The sequence below is a fragment of the Monopterus albus genome, unplaced genomic scaffold (genome assembly GCF_001952655.1).
Source record: "Monopterus albus unplaced genomic scaffold, M_albus_1.0 scaffold372.1, whole genome shotgun sequence".
Lineage (NCBI taxonomy): Eukaryota > Metazoa > Chordata > Actinopteri > Synbranchiformes > Synbranchidae > Monopterus > Monopterus albus.
The window spans coordinates 98,347-122,182 of record NW_018128252.1 but is presented as its reverse complement, the minus strand read 5'-3'; the positions used below and the strand labels follow the sequence as shown (position 1 = coordinate 122,182).

At 40.9% G+C, this 23,836-nt stretch overlaps 4 protein-coding genes across 7 annotated transcripts in view; all 4 read right to left on the bottom strand.

Moving 5' to 3' along the window:
- The window catches only part of LOC109951253 (CD82 antigen-like), a 31,679-nt gene extending 19,409 nt beyond the window's left edge, over window positions 1–12,270 (bottom strand). Inside the window, exon 1 of one of the 3 annotated variants that reach the window (XM_020585635.1) lies at window positions 11,992–12,270. The gene's annotated coding sequence lies outside the window, so the exon portion shown is untranslated. Of the gene's footprint in view, window positions 1–9,393; window positions 9,436–11,991 lie in introns of those variants that run through there. The other 2 variants (XM_020585634.1, XM_020585633.1) reach the window with 2 other exon arrangements.
- A 997-nt stretch (window positions 12,271–13,267) lies between these two features.
- On the bottom strand, window positions 13,268–14,693 carry LOC109951247 (G2/mitotic-specific cyclin-B2-like). The gene is made up of 4 exons (XM_020585626.1): window positions 14,554–14,693; window positions 14,464–14,497; window positions 13,980–14,057; window positions 13,268–13,504 (listed from the first exon to the last, which is right to left on the bottom strand). Exons 1-4 carry the CDS (start codon window positions 14,691–14,693, stop codon window positions 13,268–13,270), a joined length of 489 nt encoding a protein of 162 aa, XP_020441282.1.
- Window positions 14,694–15,228: 535 nt separating this feature from the next.
- LOC109951232 (G2/mitotic-specific cyclin-B2) lies at window positions 15,229–18,949 on the bottom strand. Of its 2 annotated transcripts, none has more exons than XM_020585597.1 (8): window positions 18,766–18,949; window positions 17,812–17,922; window positions 17,076–17,351; window positions 16,841–16,999; window positions 16,516–16,752; window positions 15,688–15,828; window positions 15,503–15,613; window positions 15,229–15,421 (listed from the first exon to the last, which is right to left on the bottom strand). In XM_020585597.1, the coding sequence occupies exons 1-8, from the start codon at window positions 18,790–18,792 to the stop codon at window positions 15,311–15,313; spliced, it is 1,173 nt and encodes a 390-aa protein (XP_020441253.1). In that variant the 5' UTR covers window positions 18,793–18,949; the 3' UTR covers window positions 15,229–15,310. The 2 variants fall into 2 exon arrangements, with proteins under 2 accessions (XP_020441253.1, XP_020441254.1); XM_020585598.1 differs by having other exon boundaries at window positions 17,812–17,919.
- Window positions 18,950–23,113: 4,164 nt separating this feature from the next.
- The window catches only part of kmt5b (lysine methyltransferase 5B), a 6,717-nt gene continuing 5,994 nt past the window's right edge, over window positions 23,114–23,836 (bottom strand). The window contains exon 10 of the mRNA XM_020585627.1: window positions 23,114–23,836. Within this exon, the coding sequence (XP_020441283.1) occupies window positions 23,167–23,836 (670 nt within the window). The 3' untranslated portion in view covers window positions 23,114–23,166.

Genomic DNA, 23,836 nt, shown 5'->3' with positions numbered 1-23,836 from the left:
GGTGCTTCTACTAAATACTGAGCAAAGGGTCTGAATACTTATGACCATGTGATATTTCAGTTTTTCTTTTTTAATAAATCTGCAAAAATGTCAAATTCTGTGTTTTTCTGTCAATATGGGGTGCTGTGTGTACATTAATGAGGAAAAAAATGAACTTAAATGATTTTAGCATATGGCTGCAATATAACAAAGAGTGAAAAATTTAAGGGGGTCTGAATACTTTCCGTACCCACTGTATATTCTGATAAAAGAGAAATATACATCATTGCTAAAACAACAAACCTAGTTGACTGATACTTTTGCACAGTACTGTAGATGCTACCAACATGTTCCTGGCTTGCTAACATTTTCCTCTTACATTGCCAGGAGTTCACCAACTATGAACAGTAACTACATCACCAGCAGCATTTATTTTACACAGATGTGTGGATGAATTTTGCTGTGTCCCCCAGGACACTAGTGTGCCTCACTGATGTGTTTTTGGACAACAGATCACTATGGCACAAAGGAATAAGATGTATCAGGCTTTTGAAACACATAATATTTGCTACCTGTTGGTTTTGGTTGTTTCATGAAATTGTTGACAGTAAGAAAAATATACAATATCACCAATACCCTTTAAATTACATTATGTGGCCTTCAAGTGGCCCCAGAGCTATAAATTCTGGATTGGAGATTGTAAATATGACAAAAGCTTTTATATACACTTCTGGCTTGGAAAAAAAAAAAAAAAAGTACTGAAACAAACAGTTAAATGTAGAAGTGCCACGGAGCCAGTTTGTGCTGCAGCTGCTAAGTGAACAGAAGCAAGGAAGCACATGATGTTTCAGTTAACTTATTTGCCTAAAATTGCTGAATATGTCAAGGTTTTTCTCCCATTGTCTTTTATAAACCGTTGCTTCTTCACATGCACAAAAATTTCATGTCTGTGCAAAACTCTGGAACAAGTCAAAGAGCAAAAACAAACATGTCTTCTTACTTATTCCCACCAAATGCTTTCTACACTGTCTGAAGCGTATTATGAAGGCAGTATATGTCATGAATGGGCTGATAAAAACACAGACAAAGGCTTACAGTGTCATCAAATCAAAATGCCTGGATACAAACAGAAGCACTGCAGGTTGCATCTTTCCTTAAGACCCGGTTCACACAGATACATGAGTTTTCTGTTGACTGACCTCCCTCAGTGGTGAGGGGGAACAAGTCCTAGTTACCACGCAGAACTCTCTACTGACTACTTTGTGCTGAAGTGATGATGATGTCACCCTTCCAAAGCGCACAGACTCCACACACTTCACTGCCCGACATACAGAGTGTCAACTAACAATGCCCAGAGAAAACACAAGAGGATTGGCACATTTCCAGACTGTCGCTCCTGGAAGACACAGAATTGCACTTGGTTTCAATTGAAAAGTGACAAATTAGTTTTGCCAAGAATGTAATAAGACAGAGAGAAGTTCAGCCCTTATCTGCTTTCTAGCCTCCACAGTGAGCCATCAAGATTGGACCGGTAGTTTCTAAAAGTTTGAGAACACTCAGAAACAAAACCCCTAACCTGATGTCAAAAGAAGGTGTGAAGAGGAGGGCGTAAGCTCTTTGACCTTCCAACAAGCAGTGATCGAGTATACTGGTGTCTTAAGTATAAATGGAGGTGCCATAAACTACATGGATTTGATCTGGAGCTGAGCACAAATGGAAGCCAAGCATTGCACTTATTATTCCAAAGCTCAGATTTAATTACAACAAGCAAAAGGAAGCTTGAGGCAGGACTGTAGTCTAGTCTGAGAAGTTTTGAGTTCCTCATTCTGTTATCTGACTGTTCTCACTGAGCTCTAAAAGGGTATTAACTAAGCTTTTCTTCACCGTCTGAAGGAAGGAGTTAAATGGGGTGTGGGGACTTATACCACATCCCTCTACAACAGCCCACTCTCCTGTTATTCTTATCTCCTCTGCCCTGTTGTCAAAGATGCAGCAGTGAGCTAGTACATGCTCAATGACTGAAGTAGCTCCAGTAAATGGAATTCAGCAATCATTGATTTTATTATTTGCACCTGTGTTTTCGGCTGTAAAAAAGGCTATTTAATATACTTTTATTTACAATGAGCCCCATTTAAGAGAGATCACAGTCCGGCTCCAGTTTGCCAGGTGGTAAATCATAGCTACTTCAGTCTAGAGGGTGATGCATGTGAAGCTGCTTGGTGACAGCCAAGACATCACAAGAACAACTAACTTTCAATTAATTTACACAGATTAGTTTATGTTGCCAAAATCTAAATTTTAAAGAGTGCACTTGTCCTTCTTGGTGGCAAACATTGACAGCAACAGTGACACTAGAAGGACTGCAATAGAGACTCACAAACCAAAGCTTCATGTGACACTACAGCATACTAAAGTGTTGTTATACCTTTTTATCTCTCGAGTTTTATTCTGTTGTAAAAAATAAACCCTTCCACTCCTTTAATTTAATCTCTCCACCTCCTCCATAACCCGTCATTGTACCACCCACAGCTTCAACTGCCATAAATGACAACACAAAATGAAAAACTCAGGAACCAGTTTCTCTGAGCACAAGGATCTGCATGCAGCTTTGTATTTAAGAGTGAAAGAATAACGGTTATTCAGCTAGTTAGCTGTTGCTGAGGCCGTAGTTAAAGGTGGTGTGGTGGACTGCACTGAGAGGGTCCCTATCTACATATGTGATGGGGCAGAATATTAGAAACACTGCTAAATATAATGTAGTCCAGTACAACTTATGTGATTAATGAACTAATCAGTTCAGGTTTAAGCTGGATTTAATAAAGAACTAGATTTGGATGACAACTAACGACAATGTCAGAACTGACAATGAATGAATTTTTAAACGTTTTTCATTTAATAATTTCAAACAAAAATACCAACATTTGCTGGATGTAAATACTTTATATTCAAAACATGCTCAAATATGAAGATTTGATTCTTTGCAACATATTTTTGACTGTTATTCAACCAAAACAGGCAATTTCTGGAAAATTGTGATGAACGTTTTTCACCAGTTTTAAAGCAGAGAGGTCCTGAGCCCATCCTACCATTTCTGTAATACATTTTTTCCCTCTAGCAAGTTCCCTCATGTCAATTGCAGTCGTATTAACAGTCAAAATGAACAACTAATGCCAGGTCTCCTTCCTTTCATATGAATATTTTATAGTTTTAAAACCAGGACTTTCTGTATATGGATCAAGAAACTAAGCTGAGCCAAATTTAGGGGGCTACAGCTGGTTTTCAATATGTCAGTTATATTCAGTACATTTAGGCTAGATCAGTCAAGAAAACAAATGTGCCAAAGAATGGGGAAACATACATGTGCACCAAGGACCTATATTAATTCTTCTCAGACTCTGTAGATATTAAAGAATAATCATTAGCTGCAGCCCCGCTGAAAACTGAGGGGGCAGATGTTTTCTGAGTTTAACTTTTACATTTTGACGTTTTTGTATGAAAATTTTCATCTAATATTCCTGATGTTCACTTGAGAGTCTGGATTTGCAAATCTGAGTAAAACGTTAGTGTGATTAAAGTGAGAACGAGGCCGTTACTCCTCACTCCCACCACACCGCTGAGCTGAAGGGAAAGCACCCGCCATTCAGTGTTTGTGAGCACTGTCAGTAGTGCATCAGGTCTACGTCACTCACACGCTCTTCGACTCATGCAGAAATGTGTAGGAGGTGCGTGGGGCAACAACAAATGCTTTTGTGTTCTCCCCAGGGTTCTTTTTATAAACTGCTCAGAATGCATTTGCAGCCTGAAATTTTAATCCCACATTAAGGCAGCAGGGGCAAACAGAGTGTTTATCCAACGAGGCTGAAGGAACAGATTTCACTGAAATTACTTCCACAAATTCATACAGATCAACAAGTTTTGTTTCGTAGAATGAATGGGAGTTCCAAATCCTAATTGCCTTCTCGCTTTTCTTTATCAGCAAACTTGACATTGTAAGATCTAACAACACCTCTGCATTATCCTCTCCACTTGCAGGGTTTTTTTCCTTCATTCTTGTGCGATATCATTCCACTCATGAAGCGATCAGCATCTTAACCCCTAAAATAGAAATGCCCTGACTTTTTATCTTTGAAAGAAATCTCTTTAGCTACTAAATGCTCCACTCATTCATCAGCAAGTCTCTAACTTTGTATGGCAATGCTGAGCAGGCAGTGTACAGTAGGTTTAGACCTTTTTCGCTGGAAACAGCCAAATGACACTTTAGTTGTGTTTCCACCAGAAAGACCCGAGTACCTTCTATTCCCTGGGAACTGTCCCTGGGGTAAAAGACTCTCATTGCATTGTGATGTGCATTTCTACAACAGGATCAAAGCCCAGGGAAGATCAGTGGGCAACCAGAGCGAGTGTGGTAAGACGCAAGTCCTGCTTGGTCATTTCGAGTTGAGGTTGGCTGTAGGGGCTTCCCAGCCCAATCAGTGGGAGGATGCTCACAGCTCTGAGAATAAAGGGATGGGAGAGGAAGATGGATGCTTGCAGGTTTGGAGAGGTAGTGGAGAGAGCCTCTTGTTGGTTCAGGAACAGAAGGGAGAAGTTGAGCTGGACACCAAGAGAAGATGGACAGTGACTGGCTGTTACTGCCAACCCGCCCATTGGAGGATGTTGTGGTTCAGGGTTAAAATGTCCATGAAGAGTTGGACAGCACCTGAAGACATCTCCTGGTCAAAAGGTTTAGTCATAAGTAGGTGACCAAGTATAGTATCTTGATGTATCCAATAGGAAGTGCACTTGGCAACCAGGGCTTGTTGGTGTTGTATGTGCAGAAGGTCTTTTTGGGCACACACACATCCTCACAGAAAATGCCTGTAGGTTGGAATCAGATGGACGTGATTTTGTTTGGGGTAATGCAGGACTTTTACTTGTAATGGAGTTACATTGTTTTATTAATACTTTTATTTAGGTAAAAGGTTTTGAGTCTTTTCAACTAATCAATTATTCAAAGTAAAGTAGCAGCTCAAGTTCACAGGAAATATGGTTGTGGTTTGTATTGATTGAATTTTCCATCACACCAAGTCATCAGCATTCAACTGCTTTATCAGTGAGGCCAAATTACGGCTAGTAGGCCTGTTTTGGACAAACTCACCCACTGTGTAGACAACGCCGCCTCCATTTCCTCTCCCTCTCTGAAAACAATCCCACCACACACACACACACACACACACACACACACACACACACACTCTCCACCCAGTCGCTCCCCGCAGAGCCACCAAAACAATGACAGCTTTCACACACAATTTTCCCCTTTTGTTGCAGCAGAGAAACTCGACACACGGAGAGCTGCTCTGGCTTTACATTTCCCCTCACACAATGACACAGCCATGGCTGTTTGGAAAAAAGGCGTTTTCTCACTGTGAGACCTTGTTTTCAGAGACACTTGAAATGCCTATTAGCTGCATTTAAGCGAAAGTAAAGCTGAGTTGCAGGACCAGTTCCACACCTCGAGGAAAGAAACTGAAACTGACAAAAGATGTGTGTGAATTAAAGAAACGTACATAAATACACTGCAAACTAATCAACAAAGAGGTTATGACTTTAAAGAGCCCATGGCATGCTCATTTTGCTCACGTCCAGCCATTTAAATGTTCAATCTCGGGTATCTCTAGATTAACTTTGCATCCCACATGACTCCAAATAGTCTGTAATTAATTCAGAACAATAAAACATGAGTCTATTCCTAAAAATGAGAGGATAAGTCATGAATGTGCACAAGTTCTGCTGAAAGTGGACAGCACAACGAACAGCAATGGCCTTAATTCATTTGAATTTCTCCTCCATAGATACGTAGGTAAACAATGGTATATGTACCGATTAAGAGATGTGTAACACTATAAAACTAAGCGGGTCATTGTGAAACCTCATATTTTAACTGGCGTAATGCAGACATAGCAGCTTCTCCAGCCTTACAACAATTCTCTCTAACCTTACAGAAACAAGGCATTAACAGACATGTAACGTGTGTTTTTTTTTAAACTTGCTGTTAAGTCCCACCGTGTAGTGGAAATGTCACTCCCTTTCAAGTAGCTCCAAAGTTGGAAAATCTAACCGGTGGTCACTGTATCGTTCCCCGCACAACCACATACAGTCCCAAAGTAGTGAAATTAATTCCAACAGGTAGTGTAGCGCCGACAATAACATCATGGGTCATTAAGCCTCTACTTAACCAAAACAAACAGGTACTGTGCTCCGGGGGAATCCAGCATTGATGAGCTGATCACTAACTGCCGTGTGGGTGTCACTGGCCACCTGATCATAGGTTAGGTAAAATGACGAGTCCCTGTACAAGAACATTCCTGGACATGCAGTAACTTCAGACCCTGTGTTTTTCTACACATCCTCTGGTCGCAGTGCAGCAGGAGGAGGGGGAAAAAAAAAATACCCACAAAACCAGGTGCAGTTGAAAAATTCCACTTTTACAATGACACCATGGATGTCAGGCAAGCTCACATGAACGCACAACTGCCTGGAGATTATGACAATTCAAGGAAATGCCTAAACTATCACATAATACCTTATTTTGTTAGAAAAAAGTCTTGCTAGTGAGAGTATGCGAGATGTCATCTGTAAGACGAACTGCTGCACATATGTCAAGTGTTGGGCAAGTTACATGAAAACAGCAGCGGATTACATTTTTTTTTTTTTTACTTTCATTATTCAACTGTCAGCTCTGTCAGTGGTGCTGTTAAATGACACCAAAATCTTAAAAGCCACATTGCATTTTTAGTATTAAACACAATGTAGAAATAGAAAACACGACAATACAGATAACAAGCTTCAGCCCTACGGTTCTGAGGGATTTCCTGACTTTTCAGCAGCTTGCTAAGCCTCAGTGACTGCACACAGCTCTCCAGAAGTCCAGACCACAGCCGCAGGTGCACACACCCTGGTGACTCCTGAATTTAAGAGTACCTGCGACTAATGGTAGCAAGCCCAGTGAGAACTGACAACATCGACAGTTTACATATACTGGACTGGCCTATCCACTGAACTCAGAGCAAATTTATTTTAACCCTCCATTTAATTCAGACGCAAACAAGTGAACACATCAAAGTAAGTGTGTTACTGAGATTAACTAATACAATTTAATACAGTAACACCATTTCAAAATTTAACACCCATCACGTTTCGATCCAAATTAAGTACAGATTAAAACTGCAATTCCAAAACACCTGTAATATCCATTACTGTTATGCTAATATAGGAGTTGGTTCATGGAGACAAACAGTTGCCGCTGATTCTGTAGTCAAGTGCTAATAAACTACTGCAGAAGAAGACGACACAGCGAGATGCTGTCACCAAGAGCTCCAGTCCAAGGTCAAACATGGTTACAGTCGCCTCACTGCTCCACCCAGATCTGACATTTCTTCATTGGAAGCTTGAGTGACATTTTAGTCACATGCTTCATGTCATAATTTATTTGTAAAGTCTGTTTTCATAGCACTTTGGTCACATTTTGCTTTAATCATTTCAACCATTTCCACTTTAGCAAATAAATAAATAAAAATAAAGCCATCGTTTTACCCTTTTCAAGCACATTAAAATTTGCATAAAGTAGAAAACTGTGTCACTATTATTATATGAAGAATGTAATCACTGGTGATTTGACAGTTGAGATGTCCAGAGCCAAGTGAAGAAACCTAAAAAGCCTCGGTCATGAAACCAAAACTAGACAGTTTCACCAAATTCCTGACATTGGGCTTTTTAAACTGACATCACCTACCACGCAGTGTTGCAGAGAAAGCAACAGACTAAAGGAAATCACCTCCTTGTGGAGTGAGGATGGTGGGTGCATGGTTAGGAGGAGGAGGAGGAGGAGGAGGAGGAGGAGGGAGTCACCAGAACAAATAGGTTTGGCCTCAGCCTGTCAGCAAGTGAACCCTACCCACCATCATTAATTCAATGTTTGACCACTCTGTGGCAAAACCATTTTGAGACAACTCTATTCCCACTCCAGTGAAAAGGAGCAAGCTGTGCAGGTTTCCATGATGATGCTGAGATGGGGCAGTGTAGGAAAACGAAGTCACTAAAACCTGCTGCTCGTTTCGCCTCGGTCAGGCACTCACTCCCACAACATGCAGCATGTAAACAGCACCAAGTCACACACACACACACCTGCTTTGTTTGTGCCGTGTCTGATGATAAACAGAAGACACAAAACCTCACCTGAACAGTCAAAAGGTGCGATGCAGAATCCTCCATGAGGTTAAAAACAGAAGACCAGAGTAAAATTTGAAAAGGAGTCATCGGACCTCTGTTCATGAGTCCACCATACACACATCATGGTGCACGGTTGCATGGAGCAGGGAGTGCTGCCATGGACACCATGGAGGGAGTTGCTGCTCTCTGAAAAACATTACATAGCATCTGAAGTTTGCTATAAAGCACCTCGACAATCTCTAATTCTACTGGGGAAATGTTTTGTAGGCCGATGAAACACTGAGAAAAACAGGCAGCACTGTGTATGGTGTCAAACACCATTCAGGTGTGTTTAAGTACAGCAGAGGGAGCACCATTATTTAGGGCTGTGCTGCTGCCGCCAGGTCCGGACAGCTCTTCATCACTGAGGGGAAAATGAGTTTTGGAGCAGCACAGTCAGAGCCCACACCTTAACCCAATAGAGGTGCTGTGAAATGATCTCAGAGAGCAAAACGAGCAGCAGACATCCTGAGGCAGCTCTGTTAGGAAGAATGGTCCAAAACTCCTGCCAAACATTGTGCAAGTTGTTTGAAGTTACTTCTACCAACAAAGGTTTGACCAGTTAATGGTTCACTTACTGTTTCCACCAGCACTGTGAATGCGTGTTTTCTGTAAAGGTACAAAAGGTTTGTCAATGCAGCACCTGTGCCTGATGTCACCGCTTAAAAACTGGCTAAAGCACTTATTCAATAAGAAATAAAAATATTCACAGGTGCCAATGACTGCAGCTCTAAAAACTAACATTACATTATCTACAAGTTGAGGAAATTCAATCACTTTTCATAATATTCCACTTCTCTTGTTTTGCTCATGAACAGTTGATTTCATGAAGATAGGTGGTTGTCTGACAGCAACAACCTTCGATTTGTGAGCACACCACTACTTGAGTTCATCACATTCTTTGCTGTGGAGGAGAAATGTGAGCAGCTCAAATGGCTCAAACTTGATTAAAGCCATAACTACTACCTGTAGGCCAACTCTGCCAAACCGGGTAAACAAGTTATGGACTCATGCATCACCATTGTGGGTGCGTCTCAGTCACTCACAGCTCTTAATCTTGAGAAATAACATGCAGTAGATTAATATTCAGACATTTATCTACACTTAAAAACACACAGGCATGTCGTCAGGTTAAACGTATCACCTTATGGATCTCAGACTTACAGCGGCCTTGACAGTGAAGGCGGCCACAATGCAGTCCAACTGATACAGAGCTTGTGAAGGTGACTGTGAAAACATTCTTGTTTGACAACCATCCAAACCTTAACCACCAACAGCTGCCAACTTCTGCACGGCCCAATCCATTCAACAAGACACATTTCTCAGTTCCCTGTATGGAAAGGTAATTAAGGTCATGCTGGAGAGAAGCAGGCCCTGCAGCTGAACTGATTTACAGCCTCATGTGTTGAGGAATGGAAGAACTCAGAGAGGGGACAGAAGGGGGAGAAAGCTCCATTTCTGACTGGGAGAGGATATGCCACCACACACACAAAACACTGGCCCACATTTCTATATGCAACACATCCTCACAAGACACACAACAGTCCCACTTAGCTTTAAAAGGGGACACAGCTCAGTTCACAGAGGAGCTGAATGGTATGAACATACTGAACCAGTTTCAATCTTTTGTTACCTTTCAGACAAGAGCCATTCAGTGACTCTGGTTCGGGATTAGTCGATTAATCGATTGAAAGAAAATAAATGGCTGGTCTTGAGTCATTTAAGACAAAAAAAAGCCAAACTTCACTGCCTGCAGGCTCTCACATGAGATTTTCTGTTTGCAAGCACATTCTCTTTAGGCTTTGGACTGCCTGTCAGACAAAACAAACCAAGTGTGGATACCATCTTGTGCTCTGTGAACATTTTATGCACCAAGCAATCAATGGAATAATCAAGAAAACTAGCCAGATTAACCGATAATGAACAGTCATTACTGAAAACGCTAAATGCACATCAGTTTCCAGGGTATACCAAATAAAGCAGGCGTTAAAACACAATCACTACTTCAAAAAGTTCTTTTTATATTCATGCAATTCATTGGCCACATGGTGATACAATGGTTAGCGCTGTCACTTCACAGCAAGAAGGTTTCAGGTTAATGCTCTGGCGCCTTTCTGTGCAGAGTTTGCATGGCTTCTCTCTGGGTGCTCCTGCTTCCTCCCACAGCCCAAAGACATCCAGCTTAGGTTGACTGGTGACTCTAAATCGTCCCCAAGAGTGTTTGTCTACATGTCAGCCCTGTGGTGACCTGTCCAGGGTGCACACCGCCTCTCACCCAAATGTCAGATAGGATTAGTTCCAGCTCCAGCCCCCCCACTTATCCTCTCCAGGATAACCAGTAAAGATAATGGATGGATGTAATCCATTAGAACTGGCATGCTGCCAGCTAAACACTACTAATCAGACACTTTTGTGTTGCAGTTATCCAATCAGCATGGCTTTGTTCACTAGTGTCTGGCCTCAGCTCTTATCAACTTTACTGACAGATGTGCAACGGGTCAAGATGATAGTGAATTTTTAGAGGTCCTCCCTGGGGGAGGACAAGGCAAACTCCTTCAACTGATCCGCTATAGACTGTAAAATTTAACAAGTCATTACAGTTTGAATAAGTATTTTCTTAAATAAAAAGGGTCAGCAATTAGACATTAATTTGAAGATCCACCTTTTGTGGTTTCTGTTTCACTCAAAACAGCCCAAAGGTCCTCCAGTCAACCTTTGTCTCTGCACACATTGCTCCAATTTCATTTGTCTGTTCTTCTAGGTAGAGCTGTACTTTAGCCAAGCTGCATCACTGAGCTGTACTTTTATTAAGTTTAAAGGGTTTCAGGCTCTCATGATATCTGAGTCAGTGATTCCTACAACAGAAACCTTGTTAACATGATGGGAACCATACAGAGCTCATTTTACTACACAGAATTGGGTTTACTTTTTCCAGAGTTTCATCTAATCTTTAAGTTTTTATAGTAAAATATTGGCTATTTCACCACTTTATGGCTCTAAAGCTAAAATAATGGAAATAAAGATGACACTGGTTGAACTGGTCACAACCAGCAGACACGTGGAACAGCTGGCTAGGAGACAAGTACAGACACTGCCCTTTCTGATGCTGTAAACGTCAAATTTAGCTGAAAACACAATCCTTTTTGGCATGAAAATGGGGTGAAATGTGGCCTTACAAAAACAGGACATTAACTGGGTCAGCCTGCAAGAACTGATAACAGTCAAAGGTGTGGGATGAAGGCAGCTCTCCTCTCCCTCATAGTGAAAGAGCAGCTTTACATTCAGTTTCCCTTTTCACCATATTACACTCAGCAAACCAGACCATGGCATGTTTTTGCTGACCAACAGTTAGATAAGCTGTAGCAAATAAACCTCTGAAAATCTTTGAATTATCCACATGATCCCATGATCTTTTAGAAGAACCTCAAAAAGTAGGCTACACGATCGGAGTCGTCCTGTTTTACCAACTTGTGCTCCAGCGGTTCACAAAAGTAACAAGTGGTTTGCCAAAGTCTTCATTGCGTCAGATATGGAAATCAACCACAGAGACGCCACATCATCATCATCATCATCATCATCATGTCATTCCATTTAGAAAACAGAACTGAAACGTGCTGATCGTCACAAACTACCAATCAATCAGCGATCTGATGATCAATATGAACCCAATCACCCGAACAGCCACACGCGCCTCGTGCTCAAAGATCATGAAGCCGTTTCCGCACATTGCACCAGGCTGAGCTGGAGTTGTTGGTTACTTACGTGTTTTTTTGCGCCAAACTGCAGAGAAACGCGGTGTCTGTGTCACGGAGAGCCGTGCGTGTCCTGTGTGCGCTCCGAGCGACCTCCTGCTCGACGGGGACAATAAAGCAGCAGCAGCACAAAGTGCGCGGACTGAAGCAGAAGACAGACAGACAGCAGGATGGGAATCTCTGGTCCCCACCATGTGGCAGATATGAGAATGGACGAGTCGGCTGCCCCTTTTTAACCTCTAAATCCCCGCAACACCCGGGCCCATGGGGAAAGAGACGATTAAAAGCAGACCTGCACTGCAAAAACAAAAGTATGCATGAGCCGCAGACAAAAAGGAAAGCTTATAAAAAGTCATAAAAATGTGTTTTTGTAACAAGGTCGGTTGTACTGCAAATCCCATGTAGCCTATATTCTGCAAAAGAACTGCTGAGACGTGTAAAACTGTACAAATGAACCTTTAAATAAAACTGGTTAAAAGTAAGGCAGCTTGTAGGGCTTACCTGTCTGTTTACCTGTTACTGTTGTTGTTAGTAGAAGTAGTAGGCTAGTAAGATGTTAGAAGAACTACTCAGATCCCTTAGCCTACTTAAAAGTTGCAGTATGGCAGTGTGAAAATCCTGCATTCAAAATGCTACTTAAGTAAAAGTACAGAGGTATGAGCATAAACATATACTTAAAGTGGTAGAGCTAATGTTAACTACAGTATATGGTTAGAATTTAAAGTGCTTTACATGTTGCTAGGGAGCTTGTGAATTTTACACCAAGGATCAGTAAAGTCATGTCTGCATTTAGTTTTACTAATCTCATTCAGAAAAGTAACTAGTAACTAAAGGTATCAAATAAATGTAGTGAGCACAGAGTACAAGATTTTTCTGTGAAATGTAGTGAAGTTAAAGTATAAAGCAGCAGCCAATTGAAAATACTCAACTAAATTACAGATACCTCAAAACTGTACATAAGGACAGTAATTCAGTAAATGTACTTAGATTCCACCTCTGGGGCAACTTGCAACTTATTACTGCATTTCTGCTGTGTGTTTTGCAGATTACAGTTGTGTTCTGCTTCACCCCATTGGTTCACAACATACTGATTGACATGTATATTTGGAGGATGAGGGTGGTGGTGAGGTCAGGCTCAGCCCGATGAGTACAATGCTCCTCTACACACCACAGCACATAAGTCAGTTCAGCATGTGAGGGAACATGAGCTGCATTCATAAGTGGTGTTATTCTACAGCCTCATGTGTCATGAACATACAGAAACACAGTCCCAGTGTCTGCTTATCTTATACGCAGAGCTGTGGCAGGTCTGCGTCCTGCTCGTCGACATCCTGCACAGTGAGCAGCGCCTCAGAGAAAGCCTGGCAGAGTTCCTCCTCCATGGAGGCATCAGCTGACTCCTCTGAAACTGAAGGGAGAGGATCTGCAGGTGCTTGGACCTGGACTACTGGAGGCACCACCGCACTGGCATTTACTTTTAGGTCACAAGATGGTTTGGCTGATGCTTTGGCTGGTCCAGTCCTCTGAGGGAACAGGTCAAATGCCAATGTGGCAGTTGTAAGTTATTTATAAGACAACAGTTTTATCAGTAGCATTAAAGCCAAAAAAGTTGCATTCATTAAATGTTCATTCACAGCAACACTGAAGGAAAAGTGTCTTATTCAAAAGCAACTAATGCAATATTACCTTAGTTAAGCTACAGTCCAAGTGCCAGTGTATCAACAGAACCAATTTACCTGTTATATACAGTGACAGAACCATGTAGTGCAAATACTTACATGAGGAAATAATCCTGCCCTGAAATGTAATACTCAACTCACAGAACAAACACACTAGCATTGCCTTTTATTAGCTAGCATTACAGTTAGCCTGTAGCTAACTGACATGCGAGGCCACTGTTCAGTTCAAAAGGTGTATATATAGTGTGCCTTCAACAAAACATGGCAAACCTAAGAGGAATTACTACACATTAAGACCATAATGCAACTCCCTCCATACCTTTGTGTTGACTGCTGCTCCTGGAAAGTTGGTTCTCTCTCCAAGAGCAGCTCTCCTCACAGCTGTAGCCTCTTGGGTCTAACAGGTCCACTCCAACCCTGGGTTGTACCTATACAGGGGAGCCTCCACAGATCAGTAGCAACATGGAAGAAGTGTGGCGTGGATTTTAACACTGGCCATAGAGAAATAAACACAGGGCCTGAAATTAGCAGAGTGGGGTGGGTACACCAGGAGAGACAACACTTTAACTCCATTTAACCAAATCTTACATAATGCAGCTTTTAATATCCAGCATTAAATTAAAACTACAGTATGTAGTTTAGCATGAAACTTCAAATCAACCCACTCTGCTTCAGCCAGCGCTCCCTCTCCCTGTTACACTCTGCTCTTCAGATATTAGTTATGAAATTACAATAAGTGAGAATGCAACTGAACCTAATAATTGAAAACCTGATTGGTTAGAGGCCCATTCCTCTGGTTTTACCCATCTTCCCTGGGTTCTCTGTGGGTGGGAGCTGCTAAAAGAGAAGGAAATAACACCCATTAGATAGAGAGAAGCTTAGGAAATACGTACCGCTTAAATGTAAAGTGTTGATGGTAGTAATGGGATTTCCAGCTCTTTTCAGAGAACTGGATGATTTGGCTCAGCACTGCAATAACAGTTGGCTCTTTCAGGTCCCGGTCACAGGAGGCTTCAACAGCATCTCTGGACATTAAGGCAAGTTTTGGAACACATTTCTGCAATATTTGGAAAGTTACATAGTGTAGCTTTAAGTAAAGTGTATCAAACAGTATATGCCAAACTCATTTGCATTTTGAATATTTTAATGTTAGAAATATGATTCAGTTAATTCCAGTGACCGTAAAACCAAAGCAGCGATTACTGCCCCCACACTTGTACAATAAAAAGTTCAAATGTTTTGGACCCCAGACGGATGTAATGTAGGAATTTCAAAGCACTTAACACAGATGAATGTTACTGCTAGGCTTTGCGCCATCCAGTTAAAATGTACAAGCAAGAAAGAAGATGCATTAGTGCAGCTTTGATAAAGTTAACTTTTAGACTTGTTCCAAGATTTGATCGGCGCTAAACTGCCATTGGAGGGCAATTTCCAGTGAGGTCCAGGGGCACACGGCATAAATTGAGGTTAAAGAGGTGTGCGCGCACACACACCTCTGTACCACTTTTTGGCATAAATGCAAAACTAAGTTAGTGGTCCAATGTCTGAACAATCCAATGATGCTTAAATAAAGTTATAAAACATTTTATTAAAATACAGAAAAACTAAAGTGCAAGTGAAATGTCCACTTATAAAATGTAAAAGTTCCCATCAGTGACTGCCGAGCAGAGGAGCTGCCATGCTCTTGATGGTTGACGACTTCAGCTGAGGAATGAGGCTGATCTTCATCAGCTTACTGCTGGAGTACTTGGTCTTCACAGCCTGCAGATGACACATGGTTCAAGTTTAACCTCAGACAAAAAAAAAAAAAAATAAAAGACTGTGCTTCATTAGCCAACTCACCTGGAACTTTGTTTTCCCCTCATTTAAAGTCACAACATTTTTGGCAATGTGCTGCATGACTGGCTTCAGGTGGGCCTCATCATAAGTAGAGTAGTGCTGCTGTGTAGCCGACTGGGACAAGGCAGAACAATTTAGCACAAGCAGCATAATTATATAAAAAGCAGACACTCGAGGTCCACACTCACCCACGGCAGCCCGTTAAGCAGCAGCTGGGAGAGACACAGGGAAGCAGCAGCAATCTCAGAGGGCCGGTAGTGCACCATGTCATAGTCGAGGAGGGTCAGCTCCATCAGATACTTGGCCAGCGTGTGTCTCTCTACATCACACTAAAACAGAAAAGACTTGTAGTTTACAAAACTTTGCAGTACTAAAACTTGCCTCAGTGTTTGGACACATTAATCTGACCAGTTCTGGCAAAACATTTTTTTCCCCCCGAAGTTTTTCAAAGAGTTTCCTTCAGTATTTGCCCATAATTATTGGGTACAAGCTTAACAGCATGCAAACTCTCATTCAAGGCATTATTTAACCATCTGACAGGAGACTCAGCAGTAAAATTAAAATCAGATAAACAATTTTAGACAAAATAAAAATCTGCACTCCCACTCTGTTGGTATTCAAGGATCTAGAAAAATTACAAAGCTGCATTAGACTCTGACAAGCAGAAAACAAGCCAGCTCTTGTCAGTTTAGACCAAAAGGGCTGGGGCCTGCAAGTACCTAAAACACTGGCTGATCTAATAAGAGACCAACAATTTGCTTCAAGCCGAATCTGTGCACAGTCTGTCCATTGTGACTGCAGACAACTGACGCCTACATGGAGTTTTAAGTGCATTTTGTTGATCCATTTTAAACACTGCAAGGGAGGAACTCTTATCAGGCGACTGATTATTGCAGATTGACCTAAACTGAAAATATTGATCAGATACTATTTACGTACCATGTTTTAACAAAGTGTTAAATATAATTTTGACAAGTGTTCTCAGTAAATCTTCACATCCGGATGGCAAAACTCACATTAGCCACCTTTGAAGCCCGCCTGAGGAAGTGTAATGGAAGAGGACGTCCCAGCTGAAAATTAAGGCTCTTCAAAACCAGCTGCTCCATCTTCATAATCTCAGACTTTGAAAATGCATTGTCTGTGATGTAGGCAAAGTCGCCGACTTCTGGAGCGTACATCTCCTCATATTTACAGGCCACCAGCATGGCAGTGACACCAACAAGCTGCAGCTTTCTGCGAGAGACTGGCTGGACCTGCAACACATCAGGGAAGGTTTTTTTTGTTTGTTTTAAATAAAACTGAGCTCACAAAAGAAAGAAAAGATAGCGAGAGGGTGCTTACCTGCAGAAAACGGTCCAGGATGGCAACTGTGAGGTACAGAGTCTCCGGCAGCAGCTGGAACCTGGCGTGCACTTGGACCAGCCAGTCGATCAGAAGAGCTCGCATGCGTTCACTGATTTCATAACCCTCCATGTAGTTTGGGCGTATAGCCTGCTGCACCTGTGGAAACAAACCATGCTTTAACACCAGATAAATTAAAAACGAAGCACATTTGGTGAGTAGGGGAATAAATCACCTCCAGGTCTAGCAGATAATTATAGATGTCTTTGACATATTCGGAGCAGAGCTGTGGCAGGTCTGCGTCCTGCTCGTCGACATCCTGCACAGTGAGCAGCGCCTCAGAGAAAGCCTGGCAGAGTTCCTCCTCCATGGAGGCATCAGCTGACTCCTCTGAAACTGAAGGGAGAGGATCTGCAGGTGCTTGGACCTGGACTACTGGAGGCACCACCGCACTGGCATTTACTTTTAGGTCACAAGATGGTTTGGCTGATGCTTTGGCTGGTCCAGTCCTCTGAGGGAACAGGTCAAATGCCAATGTGGCAGTTGTAAGTTATTTATAAGACAACAGTTTTATCAGTAGCATTAAAGCCAAAAAAGTTGCATTCATAGCAACACTGAAGGAAAAGTGTCTTATTCAAAAGCAACTAATGCAATATTACCTTAGTTAAGCTACAGTCCAAGTGCCAGTGTATCAACAGAACCAATTTACCTGTTATATACAGTGACAGAACCATGTAGTGCAAATACTTACATGAGGAAATAATCCTGCCCTGAAATGTAATACTCAACTCACAGAACAAACACACTAGCATTGCCTTTTATTAGCTAGCATTACAGTTAGCCTGTAGCTAACTGACATGCGAGGCCACTGTTCAGTTCAAAAGGTGTATATATAGTGTGCCTTCAACAAAACATGGCAAACCTAAGAGGAATTACTACACATTAAGACCATAATGCAACTCCCTCCATACCTTTGTGTTGACTGCTGCTCCTGGAAAGTTGGTTCTCTCTCCAAGAGCAGCTCTCCTCACAGCTGTTGTGGTTTTACCCATCTTCCCTGGGTTCTCTGTGGGTGGGAGCTGCTAAAAGAGAAGGAAATAACACCCATTAGATAGAGAGAAGCTTAGGAAATACGTACCGCTTAAATGTAAAGTGTTGATGGTAGTAATGGGATTTCCAGCTCTTTTCAGAGAACTGGATGATTTGGCTCAGCACTGCAATAACAGTTGGCTCTTTCAGGTCCCCATTTAGTACTACATCTGGCTTTTATAATTCAGCAACATTTTGACCTATGCACCTGTTTCACTTGAATTATTCAATCCAATTATATACTAAGCCTTAAAAATATTGTTTGGTATTAAATCAATGTACAAACATACAACACTATGTTGGATGTACAGTTCCAATATGCCTGTGAAGACTGTTAGAGCCTGCTCGATATGACAGTTTATTTTACAAATTCTACATTATGCCTTTGTGTTGTTCAGCTTATTAAAATCAACCATAGTCTACTTTGCTTGGGAGTGTCACTCATCTTCTGCTGTTCGTGCGCTCCCCCCTAGGGGAGTCCGTTCTGTAGGCCATCAGCCCACCCCTCCCCCTTTTAATCTGACAATAAGATCCTTCTGTCATCACTCGATTGGTCACACAGTATATACACACACACAACCTTCACTCAGTGCATGGAGTCCCTGTGGCTGACCGGTGAGGCGACAAGCTCACCTATCATTCTGTGGTGCATTAACCAAAGAGCCCAACTCGTTAGTGACCGATACATCACTAGTTGCCCGGTAGCCAACATTCTAAAAGCACAGGCGAACAAACTTACAGAAGCCAACCAGGAAACAGGCGGCCATGTTAGCTAACGATGCTAATAGCAACCGCATCACAACAGTGAGACAGTAAAATAAAATGAGTTTACTCACCACAGCACGAACGGCCACAGACGACATGTTTCACGTCGACAGCAGCAAGGTGAAACAATGACTCAAAGAAACGACAGAGTGACTTACTTTAGCACCAACCAGCACTCTTTACCCATAAGAGCCTTGAACACTAAACATTCAGATAAACAACAGAGAGTCGAGCAGCTTTCAAATAGCGCTCCTTGAAATCTGATTGGATACAGCTTTGGCAGGACACTTCTGATTGGCTGAAAAAAAAGGTACACACTCTAAATAGGAGGCAAACATTTCTCATTTTTGTTAAATATGTAATACATATAGACACATATTCTTTGATTGTTTTGTTTCAATAAACAACGAAAAGAGGAAAAACATATAATCTGCTAATGTAAAAAAGAAAAACTATTTATTTAAAACTGGAAAGATATATATAATTTCTTATTGTGAAAACACAAATAATGAAACTATGTAGAATGTTGTTCATTTGTCACATTTAGTATTTTTGTTTTGGTTCCCAGCCGTTTTGTCTCTTTTTTTTAGTTTACTTAGTTTAACTCAGTTCTCCTGCTTATACAAATAATCACTGGAGCTGTGTGAAGTCCCCTCCTGCTTCAAACGCTCCACCACCATCATTCCAGATACAGTTCTACAGAGGAATCATCAAGTCTGTTCTCTGCACCTCCATCACTGTCTGGTTTGGCTCAGCTACCAAACAGGACAGGAACAGACTCCGGTGGACAGTCAGGTCACTGTGTGCCAAGACAACCAGGCACAAGGACAATTTTTCCCCCCATCACTCTGATGAACACTTAACCCATGACAGTATGTCTGGACAATAAACCCTCAGTGCAACACCTGTAAATATACATTGTACATATAGATCTGGGGCAACTGTTTTTTTTTTTTTTTTAATATTAGGGTCTTGTGTTATATAATGAGGAAACATGTCACCCAGTGCAGAGGTGTGTTTCACTGATATTTTTTAATCATTTTTGAACAACAGTGGAGGTCTATGGCACAGATGAATAAACTATTCCAGGACTGACTGAGTCAGGTAAGGAGTCAAAAGCCAGAAAAAACACTTAGTCTTAAAATAGAAACGTTACATAAAGGCAACAAAGCATTAAAACCACAACACACAAAAATAGGGTAATAGCCCTGGGGAAAATACTATTACCCTATTTTTGTGTATTGCGGTTTTAATGCTTTGTTGCCTGTAGCATTTATGCCAAAATTGCAGCTATTGTGTGACTTTACACGTATTCTATCATTTGCTGTTAGCATGTCAATGTTTCATTGATTGATTGATTATACTACCTCCTCATACAAAATGATGATTTGCAGAACTTGGACTTGGGACACGGCTCCGGTTTTCAGGTTGAAAAATAGCACACTGATCAGCATCGAGCAGACCTCAAAACACACTCAAAAAAAACAAGAGTCACAAAGAAACTTTATATAGTTTTCAAGTATTCAAAACTGTTAAATAAGTACAAGATGTGTTCACATGATTTACATATTGGACAATATATGCACTGCCCATTTTTAATTCTCTTTACAGGTTTCCCACTACCCAAGCAACACACTAAAATGTCTGCAAACTATTCACATTTGTTTTGCTTTCTTCTCTTCTTTTTACCTTTTGAATCAACTGGAAATCTTGACAGCTGTCTATTGGACAAAGATCACACAGACGGTACACCTGGAACAGTTTACAGTGTAAGATTGAAATGTCCGATGAAAGGGAAGGACAAACTGAGCCAGGTTCAGAACGGGGATTAGCTGCTGGTGATATGAACAGTACATAACACAAGAAAAGTGGGCTATCATTCAATCTCAGTTGATCCCTTGATCTATTGGGCAGTTCATTTACTTCCACACAACAAAAATAAACTAATATACAGAAGGACTGAAGGTGGACTTCTGTTTCAGTCTTTTAAGGGGGGAGCACATGGTTTAGCATTTTCACTCTTCATTGATTAGTTGTTTTACAAATTTGGTCTAATTTGTCAACAAGCTCTTCTTAAGGCACCTAATGCTGTTGATAGTTATTTCTACAATTTTGCAAACTTAAAAAAGTACATGTGCTCCTGTGAAGAAAACAAAAACAGAGTACAACTTAAAAAGCTACAAATGAAACTGATAAAATGTGTATTACTGATGTTGAGCAATTCTATGGAATTTGGGCCTATTAATGCTCCCAACACCTATCAATACAGTTATACAGGACAAATTCAAACAGATGGTGTAGAAATAAAAAGTAGCACCACAGAGAATACATGTTTCTAAGCTAGTAAAGATTTTTTTACGAAGTGTGATTTTCCTCCTCAAAACTACCATCAATGGACAACAATAACATCAGGACTGACGTGTACTGCTTAATTTGTTGCTTATTTTCTCTAAAAATCAATTAGTCATTTGTGTCAATGTTGGAAAACTGAAAAAAAAAACATCACTATTTCTCAAAGTGGCATCTTTAAACAGTTTGAAACCCAAACACAGTGATTTTAGTGTGACAGAAGGCCAGGAAACCAGAAAATGCTCACATTTGAGAAGCCAAAATTATAACATTTTACTTTTCTGTCAATCACCAATTGTTGCAGCTTTGGTTAACTTCCTTTCAAAATCAGATTAGCTAAATAAAAAGAAGTGAGAACTGGACTTGAGAGAAAATGAATATCATAATTCAGCTGAGGGACAATAGCCAGTTTTTCTGTACATTACTTTTAATGATTTAAAGAGCATATAGGTAGCCTTTATGTGGGTTTGGTTTACGTTCTCATTTGTTTAAAAGGGTTAGCCTACCATGTGTGCCATGTTACCATTATACAGCAGCTCCAAAAACAAAACTGAATAAAAAAAAAAAACACCCACTGGTTCATTTAATTTCTAACATCGACTGTACTCGACTGATCATAAAACCCCAACTCTGGAGCCTAGTTAACTTATATACAGCGCTCTGAATGAAATGTAGGGGGCTCCTGATGGGAAAAAAAAATCATTCTTTCACGTTATGAACGTGTGACAGCTACTGGTAAACTAAATACACAACAAAGTTAGTGCTGTATGACTGTTTTCTTCTGTAGCGTGTCACTAAATTGATATTATATATATATATAAACATTCTTTCCAACATGAAAAACAAAAAGTTTAACATTCTATGATTAAGTGCACGTGATTAACTTACACATTAAATGATGCTGATAATTAAAGACAGTGATATTCAAGTGGTTCTTTAAACGAAAAAAAAAACTACTGGGATAATGAGAACATGGCACTTGTATCTGATGGACTGATCTTATAATGCCTATGGACTAACCACACATACTTGCACATCCAGCATGGTTTACCACACAAAGATGACAAACTATGAGACAAAAAGCAGAAGTTCAATAAAATCTGCCTATGAGACAGAGGGGATAGTCACCATACTGTACACTTTCTACAATATCCATGTCCATTATGAATATAACAAGTGCATTCACTTAAAAGAGTAGTTAATCAAAACAAATTCTCATTTTTCACTTATGATCAGGCCAAACTGTTCAGAAACCACAATAGCATGGTTTGGCAAATTCCTCTAGTTTACATTTAGCACACTATGGAGAGAAAATGCCATGAAAGACATACTAGGTAAGTAAACATTTGCTTATTCACTGTAACCTGTCCTAATTAAAACTTTAGCTGAAGGAACCAATAAAGGCAAAAATCGCACAATAACTTTATTTATTAATCCATAAATGTTTCAGTCTGACTTTCACCAGGTATGTGAAAATTAAACATCCTTCCATCTATATGTGGCAATGTTCCCTTCAATCATCCAACTGACAAACACTAGGAATTATAGCAATAATTAATGGTACCTTGTCATCACTCTTCACCAGAAATAAACTATGGTGTAAAAAAAAATGCACATATAGGTATAACAATACATTCTGTCAAGACATACTATGTGAACAACACACTAAAAAAGAAAAATAATTCCACCATGTTGTTTCCTAATATGTCTCAACTAGATTTTGAAGGCAACTCTGCCATATACAGATGGAAGGATGTTTCATCTTCTCATATGTGATGGTCAATTTGACTGAAACATTGTGGACTAATAAATAAAATCTAAAGCATGCCTGCTTGGTTTCTTCAGCTAGATGCCTTTCCCGCACACCTGTCAAATACTCAGGTGTGCAGAGCCAGCATGATCTTAATGAAAACTAAAATTACACTTAATGAAGACAACTTAAGTGAATAACAGAAATTTGTTTTAGGTTAACAGCACCCTCTAGTAACGTTCACTCAGATTCTTAATTTTTCAGCAAAAAAAAATTGTTTTTAAATTACTGTAGTTCTTTTACATCAACACAACAGTTGATTAGCAGGTCATCTTTATTTACAAGGAAAGGTGGGAGTGATGAGCTCCACAGCTTATGCATTGAGCCTCAGAGACTGATCCTCTCTCCTCCTGGAGGAGATATCGATGTCTATGGAGTCTTTACCCACAATGAGTCGGAGGCGCTTTGCTGGAGGAAGTGGAATGAAATCGTCTTCAAACTCATTGTCAAAATATTCATCATCCTCTTCCCCATCTTCCTCGTTGTCCTCATCAGAAGAAGGGTCTGCCAGGGCCTTTTGGGTTCGATGTCCACCATTCCTGGCCTCCAGACTCTGACCCATGTCCCCATTATAGGACATCTGGTCTGCCTTTGTCTGGGATATTCGCCGTGCATCGTCCTCTCTCTTCAGCTGTATCTTCAGCTTGGTGGTGTTACCATGGACTACAGGGGCAAAGCCATTATTCAGTTTGGCAATGTATGAGCTGCCTTTGTCCTTATCATGGTCCTTGCTAAACTTGATGCTAATTTTACTGGAAGAGGCTGAATTGACCATAGAGGCAGAAAGGTTGGAGGAGCCAATGGAATCCTTGGGATCATTGGTCTTGCTACTGCTACTGTCTCTCCGGCGTCGAAGCGTCAGTTTGGGGATGCCAGTGTTGTTCTCCAGTATCAGCTGGGCATCGTACCGTGTGATCTGACGCTTCTTCTTTCCCTTGTCCTGTGACCGACAGCCACTCTTTGCCTTGTCCCTGCGAAGGGAT

Coding starts and splice junctions, on each gene's coding strand:
- LOC109951247 (XM_020585626.1), bottom strand. CDS start 14,693: ATGTCCAGAGATGCTGTTGAAGCCTCCTGTGACCGGGACCTGAAAGAG. Junction 14,058..14,463: donor AGAGAACCCAGGGAAGATGG/GTAAAACCAGAG, acceptor TGGACCTGTTAG/ACCCAAGAGGCTACAGCTGT. Junction 13,505..13,979: donor GAGCAGCAGTCAACACAAAG/GTATGGAGGGAG, acceptor CTGTTCCCTCAG/AGGACTGGACCAGCCAAAGC.
- LOC109951232 (XM_020585597.1), bottom strand. CDS start 18,792: ATGTCGTCTGTGGCCGTTCGTGCTGTG. Junction 15,829..16,515: donor GGGCTTCAAAGGTGGCTAAT/GTGAGTTTTGCC, acceptor TTTCTGTTTTAG/TGTGATGTAGAGAGACACAC. Junction 15,614..15,687: donor TGCTTAACGGGCTGCCGTGG/GTGAGTGTGGAC, acceptor GCCTTGTCCCAG/TCGGCTACACAGCAGCACTA.